General features: G+C 41.5%; 2 protein-coding genes across 3 annotated transcripts; both read right to left on the reverse strand.

Annotated features, from left to right (window-relative positions):
• Positions 1–1,322: 1,322 nt before the first annotated feature.
• On the reverse strand, positions 1,323–7,104 carry nubp1 (nucleotide binding protein 1 (MinD homolog, E. coli)). Its single transcript, XM_068578765.1, has 10 exons — positions 7,052–7,104; positions 5,918–6,022; positions 5,672–5,805; positions 4,834–4,902; positions 4,720–4,752; positions 4,534–4,624; positions 4,278–4,432; positions 2,836–2,946; positions 2,367–2,553; positions 1,323–1,701 (listed from the first exon to the last, which is right to left on the reverse strand). The coding sequence occupies exons 1-10, from the start codon at positions 7,080–7,082 to the stop codon at positions 1,652–1,654; spliced, it is 966 nt and encodes a 321-aa protein (XP_068434866.1). The 5' UTR covers positions 7,083–7,104; the 3' UTR covers positions 1,323–1,651.
• Positions 7,105–7,691: 587 nt separating this feature from the next.
• Positions 7,692–14,481, reverse strand: LOC137786611 (DIS3-like exonuclease 2). Of its 2 annotated transcripts, XM_068578604.1 has the most exons (20): positions 14,374–14,481; positions 14,138–14,253; positions 13,945–13,998; positions 13,643–13,744; positions 13,293–13,476; positions 13,034–13,089; positions 12,525–12,754; positions 12,277–12,450; positions 12,024–12,103; positions 11,794–11,906; positions 11,521–11,628; positions 11,134–11,367; positions 10,826–10,905; positions 10,492–10,675; positions 10,134–10,220; positions 9,665–9,809; positions 9,316–9,446; positions 9,087–9,191; positions 8,529–8,633; positions 7,692–8,444 (listed from the first exon to the last, which is right to left on the reverse strand). In XM_068578604.1, the coding sequence occupies exons 1-20, from the start codon at positions 14,444–14,446 to the stop codon at positions 8,328–8,330; spliced, it is 2,478 nt and encodes an 825-aa protein (XP_068434705.1). In that variant the 5' UTR covers positions 14,447–14,481; the 3' UTR covers positions 7,692–8,327. The 2 variants fall into 2 exon arrangements, with proteins under 2 accessions (XP_068434705.1, XP_068434706.1); XM_068578605.1 differs by lacking the exon at positions 10,134–10,220.
• Positions 14,482–25,696: the final 11,215 nt, after the last annotated feature.

Genomic DNA, 25,696 nt, shown 5'->3' on the forward strand with positions numbered 1-25,696 from the left:
TCAATATATAAGAGAAGGTCATCTGAATCATATTTGCTTGATAGTTTGGTCACTTTGATAGAAAAACATTGACGGTTTGGACTAAACAGAAGTCGACATTACGCAGATGATGCTGCGCTTTTTATTTCAAATCCCGGTGCTGGTGGTTAATCTCTTTATCGTCAACCGTTCCAAAGTACGGACCAAACTCTCCAATTACAGCACTAATTGGTGAATTATTGGCTGTGCACACGGGCGTCATGTGGTTTCTTCGCTGCTCGTCACGGTCCCACAGGTTTCCTCTGTCTCTGGTTTGTTTCCTGTTTTGGTTGGAAAGTCCTCTTCTCGTCTGCCGCATCGTCTTCTTTTTGTGTCTTCAGTCATTATTTTCCGTCTTTATTGCTGCGTGGACTTCAGCACCTGTGTCTGCTTTTGTTTATTAAATAATTTGACCGCACTTTGCTCTCTGATGTTTGGTCCTCGGGCGACGCAGACTCCTGTTTCACTGACGAGTTCCTGTCATGTGATGAAGGGCGATGAAGTCTGAGTTAATCCCCAATAAATACAAGACTTACTCGCGTTTTTACATTTTTTTTAAACTTTTAATTGTAATTACAAGACAATAACAAATAAGAATATCAACAATTGTATCTTTTATGATAAACATTTCAAATTGCCTCATATAAATTACACTTTTACAGGGATTTTAAAGTGTATTCATCTCAACTCAGTTATAAAAAACGTTATATACAGAGTTTCCTCACAGGTTTGAGGTCATGTTTCCATTCATCTTTTTGGATCAAAATTAGGTTCAAGTACTAATTTCAATAAGACAACCCATCATTATGAAGCTGGAATTATACTCAATTAATCAGAAAGAGGAACAAGATCCTAAACACCTGCAGAGTAAAACTACTGCAGAATAAACTACTGCAGAGTAAACTACTGCAGAGTAAACTACTGCACTGCTGTCTGACCAGCTCACTGTCTGTCATGATGTCATAATGTCATGATGTCATAATGTCATGTCATAATGTCAAGATGTCATAATGTCATGATGTCATAATGTCATGTCATGATGTCATGATGTCATAATGTCATAATGTCATGATGTCATGATGTCATAATGTCATGATGTCATAATGTCATGATGTCATGATGTCATGATGTCATAATGTCATGTCATAATGTCATGATGTCATAATGTCATAATGCCATGATGTCATAATGTCATGATGTCATGATGTCATAATGTCATGATGTCATAATGTCATGATGTCATAATGTCATGATGTCATGATGTCATGATGTAATGATGTCATGTCATAATGTCATGATGTCATGATGTCATAATGTCATGATGTCATAATGTCATGATGTCATAATGTCATAATGTCATGATGTCATGATGTCATAATGTCATGATGTCATAATGTCATGATGTCATAATGTCATAATGTCATGATGTCATAATGTCATGATGTCATAATGTCATGATGTCATGATGTCATGATGTCATAATGTCATAACTTCCACAGAAACCTGACAGCGTTAATAAAACATTCACAGAAGCCGATTCACTCTTCTGAGGTGTGTTTCTTGTTCAGGAGTTAATCGTCCTCATCATGTGACCGCTCTCTCGGTGTTCTGGTCCAAAATGGCCGCCATCGGCTCAGCTGTTGCTCTGCTCCTTCACACGGTTGGAGCAGTAGTCCTGAATACCTGGAGGAGGAGGAAGAGGATGATGACGAGGAGGAGGATGGCGGTAGATTTGATAAAGAAACACACACATATATATATACATATATACATATGTATATATATATATATATATACATATATACATATGTATATATATATATATATATACATATATATATATGTATATATATATATATATATATAATATATATAGCAAAGACCTTTAAATGACCTTTAAATATATATATATATATATATATATATATATATATATATATATACATATATATATATACATATATATATATATATATGCATTTAAAGGTCTTTGCTTGTTACACAAACCTCATTTAATTCCTAAACTTTGATCTCGTGACGCGAGTAGTTATTGAATTGAGTTGACTTATTTCCCTCTTCCCTTTTAATAGACTCCTTCCCATTTGTTTGTGTGATCACTTCTTCTTTCATTACTTTTAATCGGAATTGAGACATCAAGCAAACCCTCGAGTCATCAGAAAATAAAAAAAGGGACTTCACTGGAATCCGTGTGTGTGTTTACACACACACACACACACACACACACACACACACACACACACACACACACCGCTTCCTTTATGGAGGACGCAGCAGAATCTGCATGTGAAGGCCGAGCGCGTGGGGTCCGTCCCCGTGTGAACACTCACTCTGCACGATGCTCTGGTAGACTCTGGCAGCAGGGGATTCTGGGACCTCGGCGAGGAAAGACTTCCCCTCGTCGCAGCTCCTCGCTATCCTCGGGTCCAGCGGCACCTTTCCGAGCAGCGGCAGGTCGAGATCCGCACACATGCGCTCGGCGCCGCCGCTGGTGGGAGGGAAGATCTGCGACGTGTTCTGCAAAGAGAGAGGAAATCAAAGTTACGCATGCTCCAAAAACACTGCTATATTTCCCACAATGCAACTCAACAGCAGCTCTTGCTCAAACGCTACGTCCTATGTTTTGAACGCAGGCTTTACGTTGTGCAAAAGTCACAGAGGACATGATGCACCTGCTCTGTGGTGATCCTCCAGAGAAAATACACAGATTAAACTATTGGGGACGCGTCACTTTAGGAGTTCAGTACACGGATGTTATGTGTGTGTGTGTGTGTGTGTGAGTGTGTGTGTGTCAGTGACCTTGCACGACGGACAAACGAAGCCGCTCATGTTCTCCACCACTCCGATGATCGGCAGCTTGACCTTCTGACAGAACCGGATCTCCTTCCGAACGTCCTGCAGCGCGATTTCCTAGAAAGAGAAAAGAAGGGAAAGAGAAAAGAAGGGAAAGAGAGAAGAAGGGAAAGAGAAAAGAAGGGAAAGAGAGAAGAAGGGAAAGAGAGAAGAAGGGAAAGAGAGAAGAAGGGAAAGAGAAAAGAAGGGAAAGAGAGAAGAAGGGAAAGAGAGAAGAAAGGAAAGAGAGAAGAAGGGAAAGAGAGAAGAAGGGAAAGAGAGAAGAAGGGAAAGAGAAAAGAAGGGAAAGAGAGAAGAAGGGAAAGAGAGAAGAAAGGAAAGAGAGAAGAAGGGAAAGAGAGAAGAAGGGAAAGAGAAAAGAAGGGAAAGAGAGAAGAAGGGAAAGAGAAAAGAAGGGAATAAGAAGCGTGACGCAAGAGAGGAAGTATGAGAAAAGAACATTTTCTCGTTGCCACACGTCTGACATCACTGTTACCTTGAGAAAAGTAGTGACCTTGATAAACTGGGCAGCTTGAAATGAGGGAAAAATCCATAAAATAAAGAGTGTGTTGTCTTTGATGTGAAGAGCCGGGCAGCTTGTCTGTTAATATTAAACATGATATTAAACAGTAAACCCTCGTTTGGGTGATTCCCGGCTCTCGTGTGTTTAGTTTTGGTCGAGGAACGAGGAAGCGATCCCGCTGCCGTCTGACCTCATTGGGTTTGATTCAAGCACCAGGAAGTGAAAGAGATAAAATCGGAATAAAAGTCGGATAAAAATCTTCCAACAACAAGGCTGTGTGGGTTTTTCCTACAAGTTTATCCCGTGTGCAAAAGGCCCAGCGGTGAAGTTCAGGCTGGAGAGCTGGAGAGGTTCGAGGCAGTTACAGCCGTGAGGGAAGTCAGGGGTTTTCCAGTTGAGATGAAATCAGAGTCCAACCCTTTAATTAAAACACAACTAGCTTAAACAATGGCTCTCTCCTCTCTTCTTCTATTGTGCTTTTCTTACAGTTAAGTGTTTTTGTAATTGTATTGTTTGATGCCTTCCCATCAACCCACAGAGTAATACTGCACATTTTTGGAAATATCACGACCTAAAGCATCTAAATTGACATGTTAGGAAGCATGTTCGGTTCAAAAATTTTGTTTTTCGGTTCATAACATGACAAAATTTGAGCTGAGAAGAGAAAAAAAGAGCGAGCGTTAGTGCTTATAAGGTTAAGTTTGCAATAGAATATCAAGAGGAAGCTGTTTTGTATATCCATACGCATCACTAGAATAATAGTACAAAATAATTGAGTTCATATATTTTGTCAAATCTGGAGAAGCGGGGAGGAATTTACCTTTTACCTTTACTGTGAATGCATCTGTTTATGAGAGTCACACGTGTGTGTGTGTGTGTGTGTTACCTGTGGCGTGGTGACGATGACGGCTCCGTCCACGTGGGTGGAGCTCAGGTACTGGACGAGCGACAGGTGCTCGTCGGAGGTGCCGGGGGGCGTGTCCACGACGAGGTAATCCAGCTCGCCCCAGTCGACGTCCCTCAAGAACTGCTTGATCATCCCTGAGTCAACACAGACGCCACACGGGTCACAATGCAGCGACGCTAGAGACATTTTATTACACACACACACACACACACACACACACACACACACACACTACCATTCTTCTTGGGGCCTCTCCAGATCACGGCATCATCGGGGCTACTGAGCAGGAAGCCAATAGACATGACCGCCAGGTTGTCTTCCACATACTGCGACACACAATACACACATACGTATATAAATACATACATTAAAAGAACTCCATTATTAAAAGCTGAAGCAGCAGCGTTTTGACTGGACTCACCACAGGAGACCAGCCCGAGCCGCTCTGGTGAACCTGCGCGACAGAGAACAGATTACAGCTGTGAGGAGCAGCTCCACGTGGACACCTGTGTGTGTTTCTAACCCCACAACTCACCTGTTCACCCTCCACGCCCATGATCCTCGGGATGGACGGACCGCAGATGTCGACGTCCAGCAGGGCGACCTAGAAACAGAGACAGTCTTCAAGCCTCCAGCCGACCGGAGTCTTTTCTGAGCTCTAAAAGCAGCCGAGAGCAGCGAGGTCTGCGGGTTCCAGCACCGGTTCAGCTCAACTAGAACTTGAAGGGGTTTTAAAAAATGCGGCTGAATATGACGACGTGTTAAAGACGGGCTGGAACGAAGCAGCTGGCCGGGTCCATGAGGACGTCACCTCACGAGGTCCATCAGAGAAATGTCATTGATCCAGAAAGAAAAAGATCAATGTGGAGATCTGGGCTGAATAATCGAACTATAATGATCAAATCTTCAATATGGCACACTGACATTTTCAAATTTCAGGAGAAAAAAATATTTGTTTAAGGCTAAATGTGTTAAAATAACATTTTAAATGTAATATTGTCGCTCTGCAGGGACTTAAAACTAAAGAAAACTTCTTTATTAGGTACAAACACACATCATAATCATTAGTATATGTCTCTATAAAAAGAAAAGGAGAGCAATTATTATTTTTTCATCATTTAGCCTAAATGACTTTCTGGCCTCATTCCTTAAACTTGTGTTAACCGGGTGAGCAGTGACCTCTAGAGGCGTTTACTTGATCGCCACAAGAAAAAGCAACTAAAGGGTTCAGCTTCCAAAGGACACAGAAAGATGGATTTCAGTACCCCCTCGAGGAAGAAAAACACCCAGAAAGAATACGTCAGAGTCGCCTTTAATGGCTACTTCATGTGTTTTTAGCGCTGTGAAAACCAAGATGGAAATGGAAGCATCACCTCCTTGGTGCTGTCAGCTGCCAGCGCGTGGGCCAGGTGAGCGCTGAAGGTACTCTTCCCCACGCCTCCTTTCCCCGACAGCACGAGGATCTTGTGTTTGACCGTGGACAGCTTGGCTCCTATCTCGCCGATGGCTGAGAGGAGGAGGACGGAGAAGACTCTCAGAAGCAGCAATTCACTGAAACGCTTCCTGGTCAACGCATCAGAGCACGTGGTATCTGTTGCTCTGTGTCTGCACAGCCTTACCGGGGTCGGGGGCCTTGGTGGCTCCAGAAGCGCAGATGTTCTGGTTGGGACATCCCTGACATGACGAGGACTTTCCCGCTGCATCACTTTGCGTGCCCGGGCAGTCTGAAGGGATCGAACACAGAACACGCCGTCAATGTGTCGCTTTCAATCTCATGCCCATGCACATGTGCATAGCAGAGGTCATCATGAACATTGTAGTTTCACTTTACAAGTTTAAGGATCTGTTTTTATTGCCGTTTGAATATTGGAAAATGTGACTATATGAATATCATTGAAGCTGACATTGAAGTCACTTTTCTCCAAAACTGTACAGTAAAATCTCAAGACCATACACATGGACATAGCAGAGGTCAGTATAAACTGCATTGTAATTTCACTTTACGGATCTTTTTTTAAAGCCCTTTGAAAATTGGAAATTGTGAAGTTATGAATTTACATGTAAGCTGACTTTCAGTATATATATATATATATATATATATATATATATATATATACACACACACACACACATATATATATACACATATATATATATATATATATATATATATATATATATATATATATATATATATATATATATATATATATTAGGTCTTCAATGTAACAGGCTACTGGGATGTTATTATCAGTAAATAACAGCTGTAGTGTCACAGTGACTCAGCAACATCTCTGGGAGTCGGTTGGCGGTTTATTAAACAAATACATTTTAAGTGCTGTTTAATTAAGAGATAAAATGAATGTGTATTCATTATTTCTCGTTTCTGGCCTTTTCTACGACGTTAAAATTAAACATTAAAATTGTGACAACTTTAGGAAGTGTGTCATTTAAGTTCATAACGCGACAAGCGATGTATGTTTTATTTCATAGCATCGGTCCATACGAATTGTTTAAATGTTATTTTAGCGAACCGATGTGCTGAAAACTGCGATATTAGAAGAACGTCACGGCTGCTGTCGCCGACATTACCGGAGAGATGAAACAACAACAGGGACGAATTTAACAGGAACAGCGACACGTTTGTTTAAAAAAACAACACAACCTGACGGGTTACTGCCGCAGTGCACGTTGTGAAACAACTGGGACGTCTAAGTGACCACCGACCCCAAATTAAAGTTTAAAAAACTCACGCTCAGGTGCATTTTCTGGTACGTCTGCCATCTTTACTCGTGTGCTCCCCTCAAAGTCTTCCCCTCCGAAGGTTCCGCATGCGCGCCGCGCCGATTCTTTACATCCGTTGGAGAGAAAATAGAAAAAAACTGGAGAATACAAAATAATTGCAAAAGAAAAATACCAGATGAGTTCACTTGCAAATATCTCTAAATTTCTGAGGGATTCATTTTCATAAACTTCATTTTTGATGGAAAAATAAAATCAATGGTGGTCATGTAAAATATCTAAACAGATGCTATTTTAGACATAGCATGTTCGTATTTTGTTATTAAATAAGTCATTATGTAAATGGTCATGACATAGACCGAGCATAGTCATATGAGTGTGTAAATCTGGTAGGCATCTCAAAAATGTTCATGCAATAAAAGATGTAAATATGAGATTAAACTGACTATCTTTTGAATTGGAGGTCACAATTTTAATGAAATTCTGTTATCTACTGCGTCAGGGTGGAAGTTGGACTTCATACCTCAAGGGAAAAACTAACAGTTCATGTGAGTGGAAATGATTGAAAAACACTCGTCGAATGGTATTTCAAAAATAACTTTTAGTCAAACAAAAGATATTTGAAAACCAAAAATAAAAACAACTGTACAGATGTTTTGCAGCTTATGTATGACATTACAAATCAAGAGAAATGAGAGGCAGAAAAACATTTTAAAATGTGCAGCTTTACAACAAAATATTGTATCTGCTTAATTACATTCAGGCTGAAATTCACAGTTGATATTAATACAGTAGTATAGTATTCCAGCTGCACAAGTCAAACTGACTCAAAGCATAAAAATCCTCACAGACAATTGGAAGAAGCCCAAAGAACATGCGCTCGTCAACAGAGGCCACACTTTAAACATACACAATGTAAAAATTACATTAAAAGTGTCGAGAGTTTACATGTTTTAAAAGGCGTATTAAAAATTATAAAAGGTCAATGTCTCTACTTTAATGTCAATTAATTTATGAAAAAGTGCCAATGCCAACTTGCCTTTCATGCCTGAGATGGATGCATGTTGCATGTCTAAAATGTGACCTATGTCTTGTGTAAATAAATGCAAATCAACAAAAAACACACTGTAATGTGTCTTCAAGTTAAAATCTGAAATGCAGGGGGAACTTCAATTAAAATCTGATCGATCTGATCAGCTATTCCCTCACTTAGCGCGAATATTATTTACAACAATGAAAAGGAGATTTGCAAATCAAAATGTCCCACATGGAGCGTTTGAGGTCTCTTCAGCACTTTTTAGTCTTCGGCTGGTTCTCTTCCGGCCTCTTCAGCACGGCGCTGTACTTCATGGGCGCAGCGTCAGCTTTGAGCTGCACCTCCACCAGCGAGAAGATTGAGATGACCTGCAAGCGGGAGGAGGAAATTAGGATTATTGCAATTTATGTTCCGTCAGATTGCTTTGTCCAAGACACTTTCTGCCCTTTCACCTGTTCAATCGGAGCTTTCTCTGAGCCTTCTGCTCGCCAGAGCAGAGTCAGCTCATGTTTCTTCCCCACCTGACGATGCCGGAACGACTGCAGGCCCTTAACATGCTGAAGGTGGAAACAAATGATTTCTGTTTCACTTCAAACTTTCACTTCATCGTGTCAGTCCGTTTACTCTCTGGACATTTATTTGTCTCTCCTGAATGAGCTCATTTTGGGGTAAATGGATAAACACGAGTAAAATACACTTTGTGGATGCAATCATTCCCAACAAGGCCTATTAGTAGTTGCATGGTTGTAGTAAATGGAGGTATTCTGCTGGTGATATTGAAGTAAGTATGGCAAAAACAAACAATTTGACTTGCAATGGCAGAGTGGCGCTCTTCCAGTGGGTCTTAAATGATAATATAGGATAGGCATAAAGGAGCATTATGACTCCGACGTGCCTTTTCAGTCGTATTGTACTTGAATTCATCTGCTGTTCATACTTTATTGTCTGCTGTGACTTAACTACTACTACTACTACATTGCTCTCTTTAAGTTGAATGTACTGGAGCTCACCTTGCAGTAGATGCGTTTCTGCACTCTATACCGGAGGACCAGCACATCAAAGCACAGATCCAGCACCCCCATCACCATGCCGTCCGCGTCCAGAGGACCACAACTCTGTGGCGCAAAAAAGATACTTCAATATATTGTTATAGAAAATATCTATAATGTGTAAAATCAATAAATGCATGTAAAAAAACACAAGTGGAAAAAAAACCCATGTGCAATTTTGGCAACCCACCTTTACAAACGCTCCAAAGAAGAGCTCAGCGCTGAGCTCCTGGACTCTCTTGGACACCGTCTTCTTGTCGTTACAGTGCAACGCCTGTTTTTTGACGTCTTCCATCGACAGCTCGAAACTAGGCCCGCAATCTGCATGTACACATTCAATGGAGAGATATGCACATAATGAGTACTAAGAAAAGAAATCACACAATTTTAAACTGTCATACATGTACAGCAGGAAGGGCAGAAACATTGGCAACAGCACAAACAATGCATCAACCAGTTGTGACATCTGAGGCTTCTTTGTTCTCTTCTGCATTTAAATGTTTGTGTGCAGAAGAGACATTAGTAGAGACAGTTCTCACTCAGTGAAGAAGCCAGCAGCCGGTGGACCACGAGGTCGGCGTAGCGCCTGATCGGTGACGTGAAGTGATTGTACAGAGGAACGTTGAGCGCGTAGTGGTTAAAGGACTCCTCCCCAGGCAAACCTGCACAGAAGTACGACGCCATCTGCAAAACAACAATAATCCACATTAAAGACCGAAACTTACAGAAATATCACTGGAAAAGGTTGTGTGTTAAAAATAGTACATATTACTAAAATGTGTCTGTCTTATGTTAAGTAGGGATGGTCGTGAAAAAAATCAAATAGCTGATGCAACATTTACCTTTAAAGAATGATCAAATAGTTCCCAAAAACTATCGAATATCATTTTTTGCTTGAAATGCACATTCCTATTAAAAACCCGTCATTAAACGGTTTACAAAAGCAAACGTATTCCACACAAGCTTGACATATGAATGCAAAAACGGTCGGTGTCCCGCAGCTCTAACCCGCATCGGCTTGGAGCACATGTGGGTCAGCACTTCTTTTCTGGCGCTGGAGTATTCATTATGACCAAGAGCAGCGTTGAGACTCCTCTGCATGTCGTAAAAGCAGAATAAAAGGTTTTAATCATTAATATCGATTCTCTATTGTACATCCTTTTGAGTAAATCAAATTATTCAATCACTTATTGAGCTTCATATGACATATCTACATACAACACAAAACAAATGAAAAAGACAACAAATATAATTATGTTAATGCTGCAATTCAAACTGTGATCACTAAAAGAAGGACGAAATATAATTTCTCTGGTATATATACTTAAAAAAGCTAGGCTACATTTGCTGTATTGAAAGTACTGACTTGCAACGCTCCAGCAGAGGAGAGATCCATGTTAATCTCCAACTGATTACAAAGTTCCTGCAGCTCTTCCACCATTTTGGCTTTTGGTGGAGGGTGGCGTCTGAGGAGAGCCAGCTGGGGGAATCTTGCGTGGATGTGTTTGGCCGTTGCAATGTTCGCTAGTAGCATGAACTCCTCCACTAACCTAGGGAACACAGATTTAAACGATACTGTTGTTAAATGACCAGAGCGGTAGAAGGACTGATATTCAAGCACTCCAGAAGAGTGTATCTCACATCAAATAAATGTTAATTTTGGAAGGAAGAGATGTATCTGAGGAGGGTTTGCTACTCACTTGTTACTGTCCTTGTATTGGTAAACATAGCAGCCCTGAGGCATCATGGTCTCCTTGTCCAGCGTGAAGGACAGTTTCGACTTAAACAAAAACACACAAAGCATGTATATGAAACAGGGTTCATACACATATTGACCAATGAATATCCATGACTTTAAACCAAACCTTGAAAAGTAGTAATATTTAAACTCACAATGAGAATTCCAAAGCATACAGTAAACCTCAAACTTTTATTTTGAAATAAATACCATGAGAGGAAAACCGTACCAGAGACAAGAGCCACCAAACACAAGGGAACGAGGGCTGACCTGGTCCAGTCTGAGAGCTCCTTCTGCAAACCGTTGAGTCCGGAGGTTCTGCGCTATGGAGTGCAGATTGAGCACGGCCCGATGGATCACATCAATGCGGTGCGCGGGGTCGACAGGTGTCAGTTCCTCTGGCGTGAACGTCTTTCCAGGGGATTCGATCATGCTCTGGGCGTGGTCGTAACTGAGCTTCACACAGGAGCAGATCACCGAGCGGCCAAACCACTCACTGAGGATCTGGGGAAGGGAGGAGAGATAGGCGAAGTGGAACCAGTGAGAGAGACAGAGATGCCATCACAATACCAGCCTTAAATCAATCAACTTGTGAAGTTAACTTTTAATTGTTTGAGTGCAACTCCAACAGGTCCATGAAGTTTAAATGGTCTATACCTTCCCCTTTGGTGTCATTTGCCAAATCACAGAGAAGGCGAGTCTGTCTGTGCGCGGGTTGAGGCAGCACAGCTCCTCGCACAGCAACCTGGGCAACATGGGGATCACCTGGGCGAGGGGAAAATACGTGAACAAAAACACGACAGATATGTTTATTGTCACTCATCACTGCTTCATTTGACCGAGTGGATTATGTTGAAAACAATATCCAAGAAGACAAACTGTGGCACAATGTCGTCAGATCAACTATAACACTGATGGAGGAACATTGACCTTCTGAACCATGTACACGCTGGTCGTTCTCTGACTGGCGACGGCGTCCAGAGCGTTGTTCTCCCCCACAAAGTAACTCACATCAGCGATGTGAACTCCCACCTCGAAGTTACCTGTGTTTAAAAAAGGACAGTCTATGAGACAACCTCATATCCAGAGGAGTAAAAGTATCTAGAGCTTTAAATCGGAATTAATTATCTTTACCGGGCTCTTCAGTTAATATAGTTTACCATCGGGGAGTACTTTACAGGACAGGGCATCGTCCAGGTCTCTGGCGGTAGCAGGGTCGATAGTGAAAATGCACTCCTTCCTGTACATTAGAAAACAGTGATTTGTGAATCATATACATATGAGTGTGTTCTCGATAGCGCAGTTATTAGCCAGATAAATACAGCGGTTATGCGTCAGCAGCTCACGCTGGATCTGGGTCATGAAGCATATTCACAAAAACAGAAAGAATGTAAAGCTACTTCCCAGAGCTACCTCAGGTCTTTCCTCTTTTTTATCTCCTCTGCGGGAATGCTCCAGGGCAGGTCCTTGGGAAGGCAGTTTACCACCTCCTCTGAGAACTCAGAAAAATCTACTTCGTACTCCAGCAGGATGCCCTCCGTCTCAGGCTCAATTTGTCCAGCTTGGCCTAGAGTCTTAATAAGTTGACTGGAGAAAACGAGAAGAAAATAAACACCTGCTTGGTTGTTAAAATGGCATCAAGCTTTGAATGTGACACTCACCCTTCTGCGAAGTTGCTGTTCGCTGGCCAGTTGGTGATCCGACATATGAACAAGGTGTATGTGTAGTCGGCCTGGCGGGAACGGAAGTCTTGGGGACAGTCGGCGAGGAGAACGTTAATCCGGGGCACCCGGTGGTCCACGGGAGAGAACAGGGCAAAAGGCTTATCCGGTAGGAATTTCAGGAAGCCTGTCACAGCTCTTGAGTGTTTCTTTTCAACAATGTACACCACCTACAAGACAAACGGGTGTTTTATTTTATTTTTTATACTCTGAACCCAAGTAAGAAATATTTTCGTAACCTTTGGATATCGTTAATGCAAACAATAACTATTTTTTGTTGTTTATAGTTACAGCCTTTTAGAGAAAACACATGAATAGTTTTTATGAAGTAGCCAGGTGAAATGATTTGTTGGCAACTTGGCATAGCTCGTTAATCTGGACATTTTTATCTTGAAAATTGAGTTGGGTTGAGTAAGAAATACAGCAAAACTGATATGCGAGACACTCACTTTAGCAGTCTTTTGGAGTATTTCCAATGGGGTTGAGGAGTCTTCCTGATGTTCCCCTATTTTTTATCAGATGAAAGAACAAAATGTGGACGCATTACCTGAACCTACTGCCGTTATTTGTTTTTGCTTCTGGGCATCAATACTCTTCAAACACAGTTTACTGATCATATCCAACTACCAACTGAATTATTATAATTTAATATCCCCTTATTAATCGTGAGTGGCCACAGCTGCTTTAATCACAAAGCCATCACAGTACCTGTGTCCATTAAGGTCGTATTCTGCATTTTACGGGCGAGTTTATCCAGGTCGCAAGATCGGTCTTCCACAATATCAACGGGCCAGGGCATGTGATCCGTCTTCTTCTGTGCGGTTTTCACAACGCTTTCTTTCTGGGTATCCGACACGCTGGCACCCTTACCTTCTATATCGACCTTCACAACCTAAAATGACATACATTCATCATCCTCTTGACACTCAGCACTGGTATGTTTTACTGTCTTGTGGAGCTAAAAATGAAGCCTGTTACAATATTCTAACTTTAAACTCAAAGGTGTAAAACATGCGGCTTACAAACTACAAATACATTGTACATTGATTGTAGTCTACCTTCCACTGATCCCGAGGGAGGATTCGCACCACCACTATATCGCCGTTCATTGCTCTGTTGCGAGCTACAATCCCATCCAGAAGTATATCTCGTGCGCCGTCCTGCAAAGATTAAAAAAAGTGATTACTTGACGTCTCCAGCCTGCTTTGAACTTTGTAAACCTTTCAAGACAGATGTTATTGTAAAAGCAGATACAATGAAATCACAGATAATAGCTAAACGGTGCTTTTATAGAACAGATTTAACAAGTTGTTGAGGCAGCAAAACATTCATTGTGAAATGCATCTTGGGTTGAACTTACAGGAGATGGGATGAAAGCTTCTTGGTATTTCTTTGGGTTGATTCTTAACTGTCCCTGCAGAGAAAGTATGTAGACTTTAGAAATGTATCCACCAGGATATTACGTATTTACTGCTTTAATAGTTTGACCACCTTGAGCAATACTATTCATACTCAATAAAGATATTAATACAGTCCCAGGTAACAGTAACTACCTGAATGAGTTCTCCTTGTTTCAGCCCAATGGACACCTCCTTCAGATTAATGTAGGACTCAAAAATGTTTGATCCTTTGTGTCCTTTGTTCTTACCCTTGTAAGCAGGAGAATTGGCTGAAAAATAATAAAACTAATTGTGTTCATCCATCATAAACCATCAAATGTATACAACTAAAACATCATAACAAATACCTGCTGAGAAATAACATCTCAAAAACAAAAACATCAATTTACCTCTGGGCTGCTGGCGTTTTTTCGATTTACCACAAGAGCTTGATGTCTGAGGGTCAATCTTGGCCTTCTTCATCTTTGGGGACGTTCTAGCAGTCCTTAATAAAACGATGTCCCTGAAATATGATTAAGACAGTAATTTCAATCAAATATCAAACAGTTTGCCTTGACACTTGTGGTGTGTTTGTGTTAAATTAACAGCATCGCCGTAACGCAATCACACATAGAAATACAATGAGTAGAACGGACATTGTGTTTGTCTTCTTCATTTATCTAGTTCAAAAAGATAATTGCTCAACTCTGCGCATTGCCCATAGCATAATAGTAATAGCGTAATATATCCTTTCTTTATCACAAGGACGGTCCGCCGCTGTGACTCCGCTATGTCGACTTGACTGCGCATGTCCATTCTACTTTACTTCTATTTCTACGGACCGCTGCCGTAAAACAACGTAACAGTTGCCCGCGAGTGACTTCTTGCGGCCTGCTTCTGCCTGCCGACATTACTCGGAGAGGAAGAGACTCATAGTCTGCTGGTTTAACGGCTCTCCGTTTTTTTGTGTGGAAACGGTTCATAAGGAAGCGCTGCAGTGCTGTGTCTTAGCCATGGCAATGACCGGTATATAATGCTAACCACGCCGGCTACCTAGCTTCCCAGCTAGTAAAAAATTCATTATGAAACTAGCTTGACAGCTAGCTAGTTAGCCTGGTAATTCAGACGTTTTGCCTGCGGCTACCTAGCTTGCCAGCTAGTTCATGGAGAACCGTAGTCTGCTGGTTTAATGGCTGTCCATTTTTTTTTTTTAGTGCTAACGGTCCATAAGGAGCCACTGCAGCTCTGTGTCCGAGCCATAACAATGACCTGACAATGACCGGTCTGTAATGCTACCCACATCGGCTACCTAGCTTACCAGCTAGTTAGCCTGCCAATTCGGACCTTTTTTGCCTGGCTAAGTTATCACGGCTGTTTCACATATTGTGGTAATTACTACAGAATGAAGGCATTACATGATAGCGAGGTTCATTTTAAACTAATATAAATAACTAAATACAGTTACTTACCAAATAATGTACTATTGACTGTGGTTGGTGACAGCCGGGGTCGGTCACAGTCAGGGAAAAGGCGGAAAAAACGACTGAGAGCGCGCGATCTGGCGCATGCGCAAAGGGTAGTCCCCAAATATACATTTTATTTTTATTTTTACGTTGGATATGCACACCATCTAACCTAAATAAATCTAATAAACGGAGGTATTCCTACATTCTGTGTTGCACTCATTAAATATACATATTGTAATTTTTGTAAATGATTCATTTAAATGTGTTACCTCTAAAAAGGGTTTTTTAGTGTGGTGTTGAGGTGCATTGATGATACCTCAACAGAATACAGGAAAAACAGATCAATGTATGGCATGCCAAAAATTCCCGAAAGCATTTTGGTGTTTGTGTGCAAAGTTGTGATGCAAAATTAGAGTTTATTTTGCAAGAGATAAGATAAGGTATTCAGCAGTTTGTGTCTATGTTTTTGTGTGTATATGTTTGACAAAGAGGGCCCTATAGTTTCAGAAATTTCCCTAAATCTGCAGAGAGTTAACGTATCGTCGGTGTTGTTGTTTAGATTTATTGTATTATTTCACTTTAGAGTTACAGCCACACACACACACATTCAGGAGCGGAAACAAGGGGCATAAAAGGCGATAAAAGAGGAGAAAGACGTTGCAGCATTTTCTTTCTTAATTGTCAAAGTAACTGTTTCCATGTTGTTTACACAACGACGCAGTGTTACCCACGTCAACTGCATTGTTGATTACTCCTGAGGATATGAGTACCTTTAACGAGCCCTTTACACACCTCCTGAACTGCTGCTACTCACATTTATGACGTGTTACATGGTAATTATGTAAAGAGCAGCTTCACGATCGCGCTCGACTGTAACACATGTGTCTTTGTGGCCCTCGAGCACGTTTAAACTCTGTGACCACGCTGTTTAATTGGCTCACTGGGGGAGAAGGTGATTGGTCGACAGGTTACTTTGAGGTGTTTGTGTGTGTGTGTGTGTGTGTGTGTGTGTGTGTGTGTGTGTGTGTGTGTGTGTGTGTGTGTATTTGTGCACTCACCTCCCCCAATTGTTTGCCCTGTCAAGAGTGTGTAATGAGATATTTTCTTTGTGTCGGCTCATCTGTCCTCAAGTGAGAAACGTATTCCCGCAAAACCTCTCACGAGCTTTATTCACCGCTTTCTCTCTCTGTAGTTTACAGTTCAGGCTTTCAATCAGCAGTTATGCAGAACTCTGTGTATTCAGACGGGATCGTCTTACTGTGTCGTCTGGCCGCTGAAAACTCGTATTATCCACAAAGAAAGGAAAAGAAACCGGACACCAAATGGGATTTAAAATCTTGTAAATTACATTACAGATTGTTTTATTCTGCCATACGTATGCGAGGAATTTGGCTGCAATCAAAGCCTCACAATCCTTTTTAAAAACGTCATTTTTGCAACAAAATGAGACACGCATGCATTTAAATGACTCGCTGATTTACATCACACAAACCATTGATGCCTTCAGTACTTTGTATATTTGTTTGATAGTCTAATAAAGACAAAAGGGTGCAGCGCAGAGACGGAGCAGAGACATTGGGTGTCATCAGGTGTGTAATTCATCCCTCCAAATGAAAGACAGAGAGACAAACAGTGCAGAATAGTTTGTGAAATTGCCACGATATCCTTCCTCTTTCCTCTTCACTTATCCTCCACACACACTCCCTCTTAATGGAAGCGCTGAAAAGGTTCAATTAGCTCCTTAAATGCAGAGAGAAGCTGACACCACCCTGCGCACAATGCTCTGCTAAACCTCCAGACGGGGAGGAAACAAACTCCGTTGGACACTTTTATCCACATGAGATCACGCATATTTAAAGTGGAATCAAACCCTTACGGTGGCAGTTCGTGCTCATGTGTTTAGGCTACACACTACATGTATACACGAGTACTGCATCTTGATAGAATACAGGAAGAAAGTACACAAATGAATAATACAAAGCTACCAGTAGCTTAGCTTAGCACAAGAGTGGAAACGGTTGGAAACAGCAATCTATTGACATCAAACGCATGCTAACGTTAGCTTATTGTCACTAACTACAAAGTACAGCTAAAGCTAATTGTTTAACCATTAAGGAAAAATATGGACAGTGGGATTCATCCTCTGGAGACCAAGAATGTCTGTCAAAAAAATCGTAGAAATATGCTCACTAGACACGTCCGTCCGTGTGTGTGTGTTTGTATGTGTGTGTGTGTGTGTGTGTGTGTGTGTGTGTGTGTGTGACTTACTGAGCATTTGTTCTCTGCCGTAAAGCTCCTGGACCAACTATTCATCTTAATCAGAGTAAACATTTCAAACATTTTGTGAGTTATGTGCAAGTGCATGCAGTTTATTTGAGCGATGACATCATCTGTCAGTCAGTCACACACACACACACACACACACACACACACACACACACACACACACACACGCACACACTAGACCACACAATCCATCATGAAGTCACGCACATTCTGCCGAATCAGCAAGTGGTTTACGCACACACGACCTCGTACTTCTATCTTTGTGAGGACACTCATCGGCTCTCTTTTAGCGCCTTCACCCTCACGTTAACTATCACAACTTAAAGCTGGACCCCGACTGTTAGCTTAACCTAAACTTCATTCTAAGCTGAAACTTAAAACCCACATCTCAACGCCCAAAACAAGACTTTGAGTGTTTGAGTACCGGACAACGTGTCCTCACTTTTCTAAAAAAAGGTCCTCACTCTAAAGCTCCACAGATCATATCGGTCCTCACAAAGATAGCTACACACACACACATACACACTGATAGACTCGGGTCAGACCCGGGTCACAGAGTTACTCAGCACAAAAGTTAAGCTTTGGCTGCACAAGCAGTCATCACACCGGGGACGAGGCCACACACACCGGCCTGGATTACCAGAGGAAGTTTTTCTTGTGCGTTCGGAGGGGAAAGCGTGTGCGAGTGTGTATAAAAGAGTCACACAACTGCAGAGGAAACAGGAAGCGAGTCGTTTATGGAAAGAAGATGGGCGTGTTCTGGTTGTGGAGCGGTTACAGAAGACGGGAGGAAACAGTTTGTGGATTTCATTGTTTTAAGACACTCAGGTATCCTGGACCTGTGATTAAAAATGTTTGATTTGTAACTTCATACGCGCTGGCATGTTTGACCTGCACTAAAAGCTGACAAAGCACAATTTATTTTGCAGCAAAAAAAGACAAAATCAGTTGTTTCAGCAACACAGAGTTGTTCCTATATTCATTGTCTTCTGTCTCTCATCTTCTACCTTCAAACGCACCTTTTCTTTTCTGTTTAAAGATAATATTTATCCAGCGAGTGCAGTTCGTGACAGTGTGGGCTCTGACAGCCAGAGGGCGGGGCTTTAGCTGACGGAGGAAAACGCAAACCAATGTTTTTGTTTTGTTGGTTTAACTTGGAGGACTTGCTGGGCTGGGATCTCCTCTGCGGCACCCCGCTGGGTCCCATTGGGTCGGGCGAGCGATTCACGGTGGCCCCCCGGCGGTTAGAGACGTCCCAGAGGCGGGACGACAGAACGCACCAGGTTCAGTTCACTTTAACAACCACGTCCGTGTGGTTTGGGATCCTCCTCCGTCGTTCTCCGGCCCTCTGATCCTCCCCCCCCTCTCCCTCTCTCTCTCTCTCTCTCTCTCTCTCTCTCTTTCCCATTCTTCTATTTCCTTCCCTCTCTTATGAAATTCTCAGCTGTCGCGGTCACGTCGGGTCGTCCCCTCGGAGACTGTTTTTAACTGCGCCTCTCGCCGTAGTGTCGTCTGTAGAAAGTGTCGAAGACCTCGACATCAGTGTCGGGTAAACAGCGAGCACTTTCTCCGGCTTGTAAGAGACTTTTAAAAGTTCCTCTTTTCACTCAGAAACAGGAATGTTTGTTGCACAGTCCACACCCAACGACGTGCAAAGCAACACACACACACGCATTAAACATAGACTATGCAAAAATCATTGCTCACCATCACAAGGCACACATTGTGTTCACATTGTGTGTGCATGCATGCATTGTGTGTGTGTGTGTGTGTGTGGACACTCCCTGAGTGATAACACATGCAAATCTCTCCTCGGCGCCCATCCAGATCATACTTTGGATTTTTTTCTTTTATCGCTTATTCTTCATGGAAGAGATGCACATAATAAAGATGACTTCCATCTAAACGTACAGTGTCCTGACATTATGTTCACAGATGATGAAATGATATGAAAACAAATCATATTGTGTACATAATTGTGTCATAATTTGCTGTCTAGACACCGTGCAGGAGACGTGCGATCCACATGGAATTTTAGATATTTCTTGCAGTTTATTCTGGTCGGGCTGCAGCCAGAAGAATCTCAGACATTGACTCTATATTTGTGCACACACACACACACACACACACACACACAAACACACACACACACACACACACAGCTCCCCGGACCAGACATATGAATACATAACTAATAATCTAAACTAAACACAACCTTCATCCCAAATAAACTAAGCTCAGCTTATGGAGGGGCTATTAGGCCATATATATATATATATATATATATATATATATATATATATATATATATATATATATATATATATATATATATATATATATGTATATATATATATATATATATATATATATATATATATGTATATATATATATATATATATATATATATATATATATGTATGTATGTATAATCCCATGTGTATTAAATACTTGACAAATGAGAAGAATTTTCTCATTTTAGTCACAATTTAGACGACGTAATTGTGCATCACAATATCTCGATATATGCCTCAAGTTGTTGTATTGAAGTTTGAAAGACGAAGTGTGTGTGTGTGTGTGTGTGTGTGTGTGTGTGTGTGTGTGTGTGTGCGTGTGTGTGTGTGTGAACGTGAGACGGCGGAGTGTGTGTGTGTGTTTGTGGGGGTCGTATCCTCACTTGACCTTTGGCCTCTTGCCAAAAACCGTCTCACTTCAAACGGCCTCTATCACAGAGGCTGAAGGCGGCAGATCCTACGAGTGAACACACACACACACACAGACACACACACGCACACACACACAGCCTGAAGAGGTCAGAGGTCGTCAGATTGGAGAGGTTGGGTGTCGCGCTGATGGGTGTCCCCCCTTGTTCCCCTTCAGCTGTCCCGTCTTCGCCGACCCGAGCGGAACATCCCAGAATAAACCGGCGTTATCTCCGCGTGTGCGTCTGCGTTGACAGTTGCGTTGACAATGAAAATATCTTTGTTCCCGAGGAAGGGGAGGCCGGTCGCGCGTGTCCTCGACTGTCAGATTATTTACGTGAAGGAAGGAAGATTAGCCATCCGCCTATTTCTGGCAGCGCGGACCGAGATAGACGTGTTTTCTTCTGCATTTCCGAGCATAGAAATACAAATATTTTGCACAATTCCTATGAAATACACACAAAGACAGACAGGCAAGTGAGGCTGTTTACTCTTAACTTAAACACTGTATTCATGCTGTTGGAGTCATTGTCTTTATGGTATGATCTTTTTGTATTTCAGATATGTTTGACTTTGCTTTTCTTCTCTGAAGAGCTCTTTGTAAGCTTTGTTTTTAAAGGTGCTGTATGAATAAAGTTATTATCATTCTCCCCTTTCCACTTTGTGCAGATGTGACGTTTAAATCAGAGAAATATGGAGATTTATTCAGCCATCAATTCCGACCGATCAAACTCTTGAAATGCAGCGGAATATAAATATTATTTTTAGCCGTCTGCTGAATCGTCAAGAGGATGAAACCACATTTTTATAGTCACGACTACGATCATTCACTTGACAGACGCTTCCTCATCGCTGTGAACTCACTTTCTGACAAGTTTGATTCATGAAATCATGAAACAAAAATTATGAAAAAGACAAAAACGTTTTTTTTGGAAACTAACTGTATTCCTTGCTTTTGTCTTTCCAATGTATTGATGCCCATTTTTGCCACACACACACACACAGAAAAAATTATGACCCAAAAAAACAAAAACAAAAAAAATTTGGACCCAAAAAAATAAAAAAATAAATTTGGACCCAAAATAAAAATAAAGAAAAATTTGGACCCAAAAAAAAAAAAAAATTTGGACCCAAAAAAAAAAAAAAAAAATTTGGACCCAAAAAAAAAAAAAAAATTTGGACCCAAAAAAAAAAAAAATTTGGACCCAAGAAAAAAAAAAAAAATTATGACCCCAAAAAAAAAAAAAAAAAATTTGGACCCAAAAAAAAAAAAAAAAAATTTGGACCAAAAAAAAAAAAAAAAATTTGGACCCCAAAAAAAAATAAAGAAAAATTTGGACCCAAAAAAAAAAAAATTTGGACCCAAGAAAAAAAAAAAAAATTATGACCCAAAAAAAAAAAAAAAAAAATTTGGACCCAAAAAAAAAAAAAAAAAATTTGGACCCAAAAAAAAAAAAAAAATTTGGACCCCAAAAAAAAATAAAGAAAAATTTGGACCCAAAAAAAAAAAAAATTTGGACCCAAGAAAAAAAAAAAAAATTTGGACCCAAAAAAAAAAAAAAATTTGGACCCCAAAAAAAAATAAAGAAAAATTTGGACCCAAAAAAAAAATAAATTTGGACCCAAGAAAAAAAAAAAAAATTTGGACCCAAAAAAAAAAAAAAATTTGGACCCCAAAAAAAAAAAAAAAAAGAATTTTTTTTTTGTTGTCTTTTTTTTATTGACTTGAAAAAAAGTATTTTTTTCTTTTTTTTTTTTTTTGGTTCTAATTTTTTTTTGGTGTGGCGGAAATGAGCTTCCATACAAATGTCAAAGGTCAGGTAAAAAAATAAGTGCACCACACACACACAAACGGCAACCAATCATCATAAAATGGTCACAAAATATTTGTTTTTGACGGATTATATGAGTAAACAGTGAGTCTGCACGGGGATGAAACTGTGCTTGTGTTATTTGTGTGTGTGTGTGTGTGTGTGTGTGTGTCCATCGGCTGAGAGAGAAAGTGCTGATAATCCGTGGTGCCTGTGTAAATTACACATTCTTGATGGCCGGATTCTTATCAGGGCCGGACTTGTGCCAGTGGTCATTTCCTTGTTGATTTGTGGGCTTTGGGAGGCTCTGCCCTCTTTGTCTGTGTGTGTCTCTGTGTGTGTGTCTGTGTGTGTCTGACCTAAACCTTCCTCCCAGCTTGATTTCTTCCTCCATTTTGCATTGGTCTGCTTCGGTCCAGCATGGTCTCCTCTGGCAGGAGCTTATTAAGCAAATGGAGGAAAAATCTGGGGATGCAAATCCTGATGGAAAGCAGCGTGAGTGTGTGTGTGTGATCTTTTATCTTCCACACACTATAGTCGGGTTACACACACTGGAAGGCGGTCGCACAACCTGACGCTGCAGAGTGCGTTACCTTTGTGTGTTTGCTCTGTCTCCCCTCAGGGCTGTTGATGCAAAAAAGACAAAGTCAACTTAGTTAAATATGTTCTTTTTGTTCCTCTCGGACGCCCCGCTCTCCTTCAGATGATCGTTATTAATATCTGCGGTTAGAGTTATTGCAGTAACATTTTTGCGTTGCTCTGTTTAAGCTGCACGTCTTATCTTTCGGGTGATTTCTGCCGCTTGAAACAAAAGCAGACGAGTGCTGCGTTCTCTTTAATGTGGCGTAGTAACAGCAAACCAACACGAGTACATCTGTAAATATGTATTCAGTGGGATCATGTGCTCTGAAAACCACACTTTCTCAAGCTCCTGACGTGACATGTACGTATGGAAGCCCATTTCTGACAACAAAAGAAAAGTAAATATGAGATAAAAGACAATAGAAAGTGTGCATGCACTCTTTCTATCTCAGAATTGTTACTTTTTATTCCATTATTTTGTTTATTTTGCCGTCGTAAGTGGGCCTCCTCGTGTGTGCGACCAACCTCAAAGTGCTGAGCGCTGGCGGCGGATCTCCATGTATTTACGGCCGTGCATTAAAAACAGTATTTTAAACTCATGCAGCTGTCCGACAACACCGACAGAAACAAAACGGTGCCCATGCGAGGCCTCCGTTTCATGTTTTGTGTGTCCATTTGGAATAATGCGCAACTTTTGTCGCGTCAAAACGTTGGAAACGGTTACAAAATGTCCTCAGGAGTTAAACAGTTCATCGCGAGTTGAGTCTCTCCATCCAGCTGCGGTGGAGAGGAAGGGAGGGAGGAGAGAGGTGTAGAAAACAGTCAGATTGTCCAGCAGATTGTCACATCTTTTACTGTCCCCCCTTTTTGTGTCTCTGTGTTAATTCTTTTTGCACATGTGTGTTGTTTCCGCTCAGTATATTTGCTTCTATCCTCCAGTATCTTCTCGTGTCTTTGTGTCATTCTTTTCCTGTGTTGCTCAATCTGCCTCCTGCTGATTGCCGACAGTAGCAGGCCTGTATGGAGCGAGCGTGGACACACACACACACACACACACACACACACACACACACACACACGAGAAAACACACACGCATCCATACTGTGAGAAACAGGAACAGGAGAGGTGGGGGGTTGCTTCCTGTCTGGCGGTAGATCTTTTTGTGTGTTTTCTTGTGTGTGTGTGTGTGTGTGTGTGTGTGTGTGTGTGTGTGTGTGTGTGTGTGTGTGTGTGTGTGTGTGTGTGTGTGTCTGGCATCCATCCAGGTAAAAGTGCTGGGCAAAGAGAGGATTTTAGTTTCACTGGGGGAGAGACACTCGCTGAAGTTTATTTTGAAAGAGAAACTCCGCTCACCATTTCCATGTGAATGGATTCTGTATGCTGCACAAAAAACAGCAAAATATAGAACTGATAATATTATATATTCATTTTCTAGGCTATCTGGACGCAAATATAATGCATTATTGTAGATTACATATGTTGCCTAATGAGTATAATCCTTTTAATGCATTATATTTAACTTAAATAAAGGGTTTGAATACTTCTTCCAGTGCAGATTTGCAGCACTTTTATTGCGCAACACTCCTTGCCTCTCGGTCAAGCTGCAGAAACAGGAAAGTTTCAAACTCTGAAGGTGACGACTTACAGCGCGAGGCAGCGGTGACCTGTTTCTGCCCCAGGTGAGATACGACTGTACAAAAAATAAACTCCTTCCAGGGTGGAGCTGTGTACACATCATTGTCTCCTAAATGTCTCTCAACAAAAGCACGAAGCTGATACGTGTCTTCGGTGACGTCCGGTGTGTAGAGGGTCGCCGGTGTTACAGTGTGTTTACCTGTGTGGAGGACACCTGACACCTGGCAGGGAGGCAAAACCTGTTCCCTCATGTGAGTGTGTGTGTGTGTGTGTGTGTGTGTGTGTGTGTGTGTGTGTGTGTGTTTGTGTGTGTGTTTGGGGGACAGTGGTGCGGGGGTCAGTCGCCCGAGGAGCTAGTGTTGTTTAAACACTACCTGTGGGCATGTGTGAGTGTGTGTGTGTGTGTGTGTGTGTGTGTGTGTGTGTGTGTGTGTGTGTGTGTGTGTGTGTGTGCACCATCTCTGCCCATAAAACTCCAAATGTTAAAGGTATAAAATCCTCTACAATAGAGAACAATTGAAATCCTGTGTCAGTTTATAGACATTTTCTGAAGTCTTTCGTTGTCATGCAGTCGTGTGTGTGTGTGTGTGTGTGTGTGTGTGTGTGTGTGTGTGCGTGTGTGTGTGTGTGTGTGTGTGTGTGTGTGTGTGTGCTTGTCTCTCAGCAAAGAAGCAGAAAGCAAAAGCGAGAGAGTGTCCATTACGATGCGCTGCAGTGAGGCATCATCAGCTCAACATACGGACTTCCTCCATCGTTCTCCATCATTTTACGGGTTCTGGAGATGATGCACGTGCACGGCGATGACTCTTGTGAATGTGCACGAGCGCGTGCAACCCAGTAACTGAATCACTGAGCGCGACTACGGGAATGTTTGTCCTTGGAGACGTGCTGTCGTCCCGCAGCAACACGACGCTCACAGCCGTCCAACGTGGGAGCTTCACTGTGAAACATGGCCGTCATTAAAACGTACAAAAGCTCTCTGTAAATCTTTTCTGGAGGCTTTGAGGCCAAGTTTTCCCACTTTTTTTGGTTCTATTTTCACTCAAACTCTATTTTAATTAAACATTTTCTTCAGTTTTTATGTCCCCGACAGCGAGGCTAATGTGCATGCCACTCCCACTTTTCAAAAGAAGATCGTAGATGTTTTACTGATAGATTCGTAGAGCCGTTGCTCTTCCATTTCCACGTTTAAATCTTCATTTTTTCTCGTATACATAGCAGATATTGTGTGGTTTCGCCCTATCAAGCT

Source organism: Clinocottus analis, unplaced genomic scaffold (genome assembly GCF_023055335.1).
Source record: "Clinocottus analis isolate CAN_PGR_092001 unplaced genomic scaffold, fCliAna1.0.p SCAF_16, whole genome shotgun sequence".
In the NCBI taxonomy this organism is placed as follows: Eukaryota; Metazoa; Chordata; class Actinopteri; order Perciformes; family Cottidae; genus Clinocottus; species Clinocottus analis.

Coding starts and splice junctions, on each gene's coding strand:
- nubp1 (XM_068578765.1), bottom strand. CDS start 7,082: ATGGCAGACGTACCAGAAAATGCACCTGAGC. Junction 4,753..4,833: donor TGGGCGTGGAGGGTGAACAG/GTGAGTTGTGGG, acceptor TCTGTCGCGCAG/GTTCACCAGAGCGGCTCGGG. Junction 1,702..2,366: donor CTACCAGAGCATCGTGCAGA/GTGAGTGTTCAC, acceptor CTCCTCCTCCAG/GTATTCAGGACTACTGCTCC.
- LOC137786611 (XM_068578604.1), bottom strand. CDS start 14,446: ATGAAGAAGGCCAAGATTGACCCTCAGACATCAAGCTCTTGTGGTAAA. Junction 13,477..13,642: donor TCCCTCGGGATCAGTGGAAG/GTAGACTACAAT, acceptor ATGTCATTTTAG/GTTGTGAAGGTCGATATAGA. Junction 12,755..13,033: donor TACTCCAAAAGACTGCTAAA/GTGAGTGTCTCG, acceptor TTTGTCTTGTAG/GTGGTGTACATTGTTGAAAA.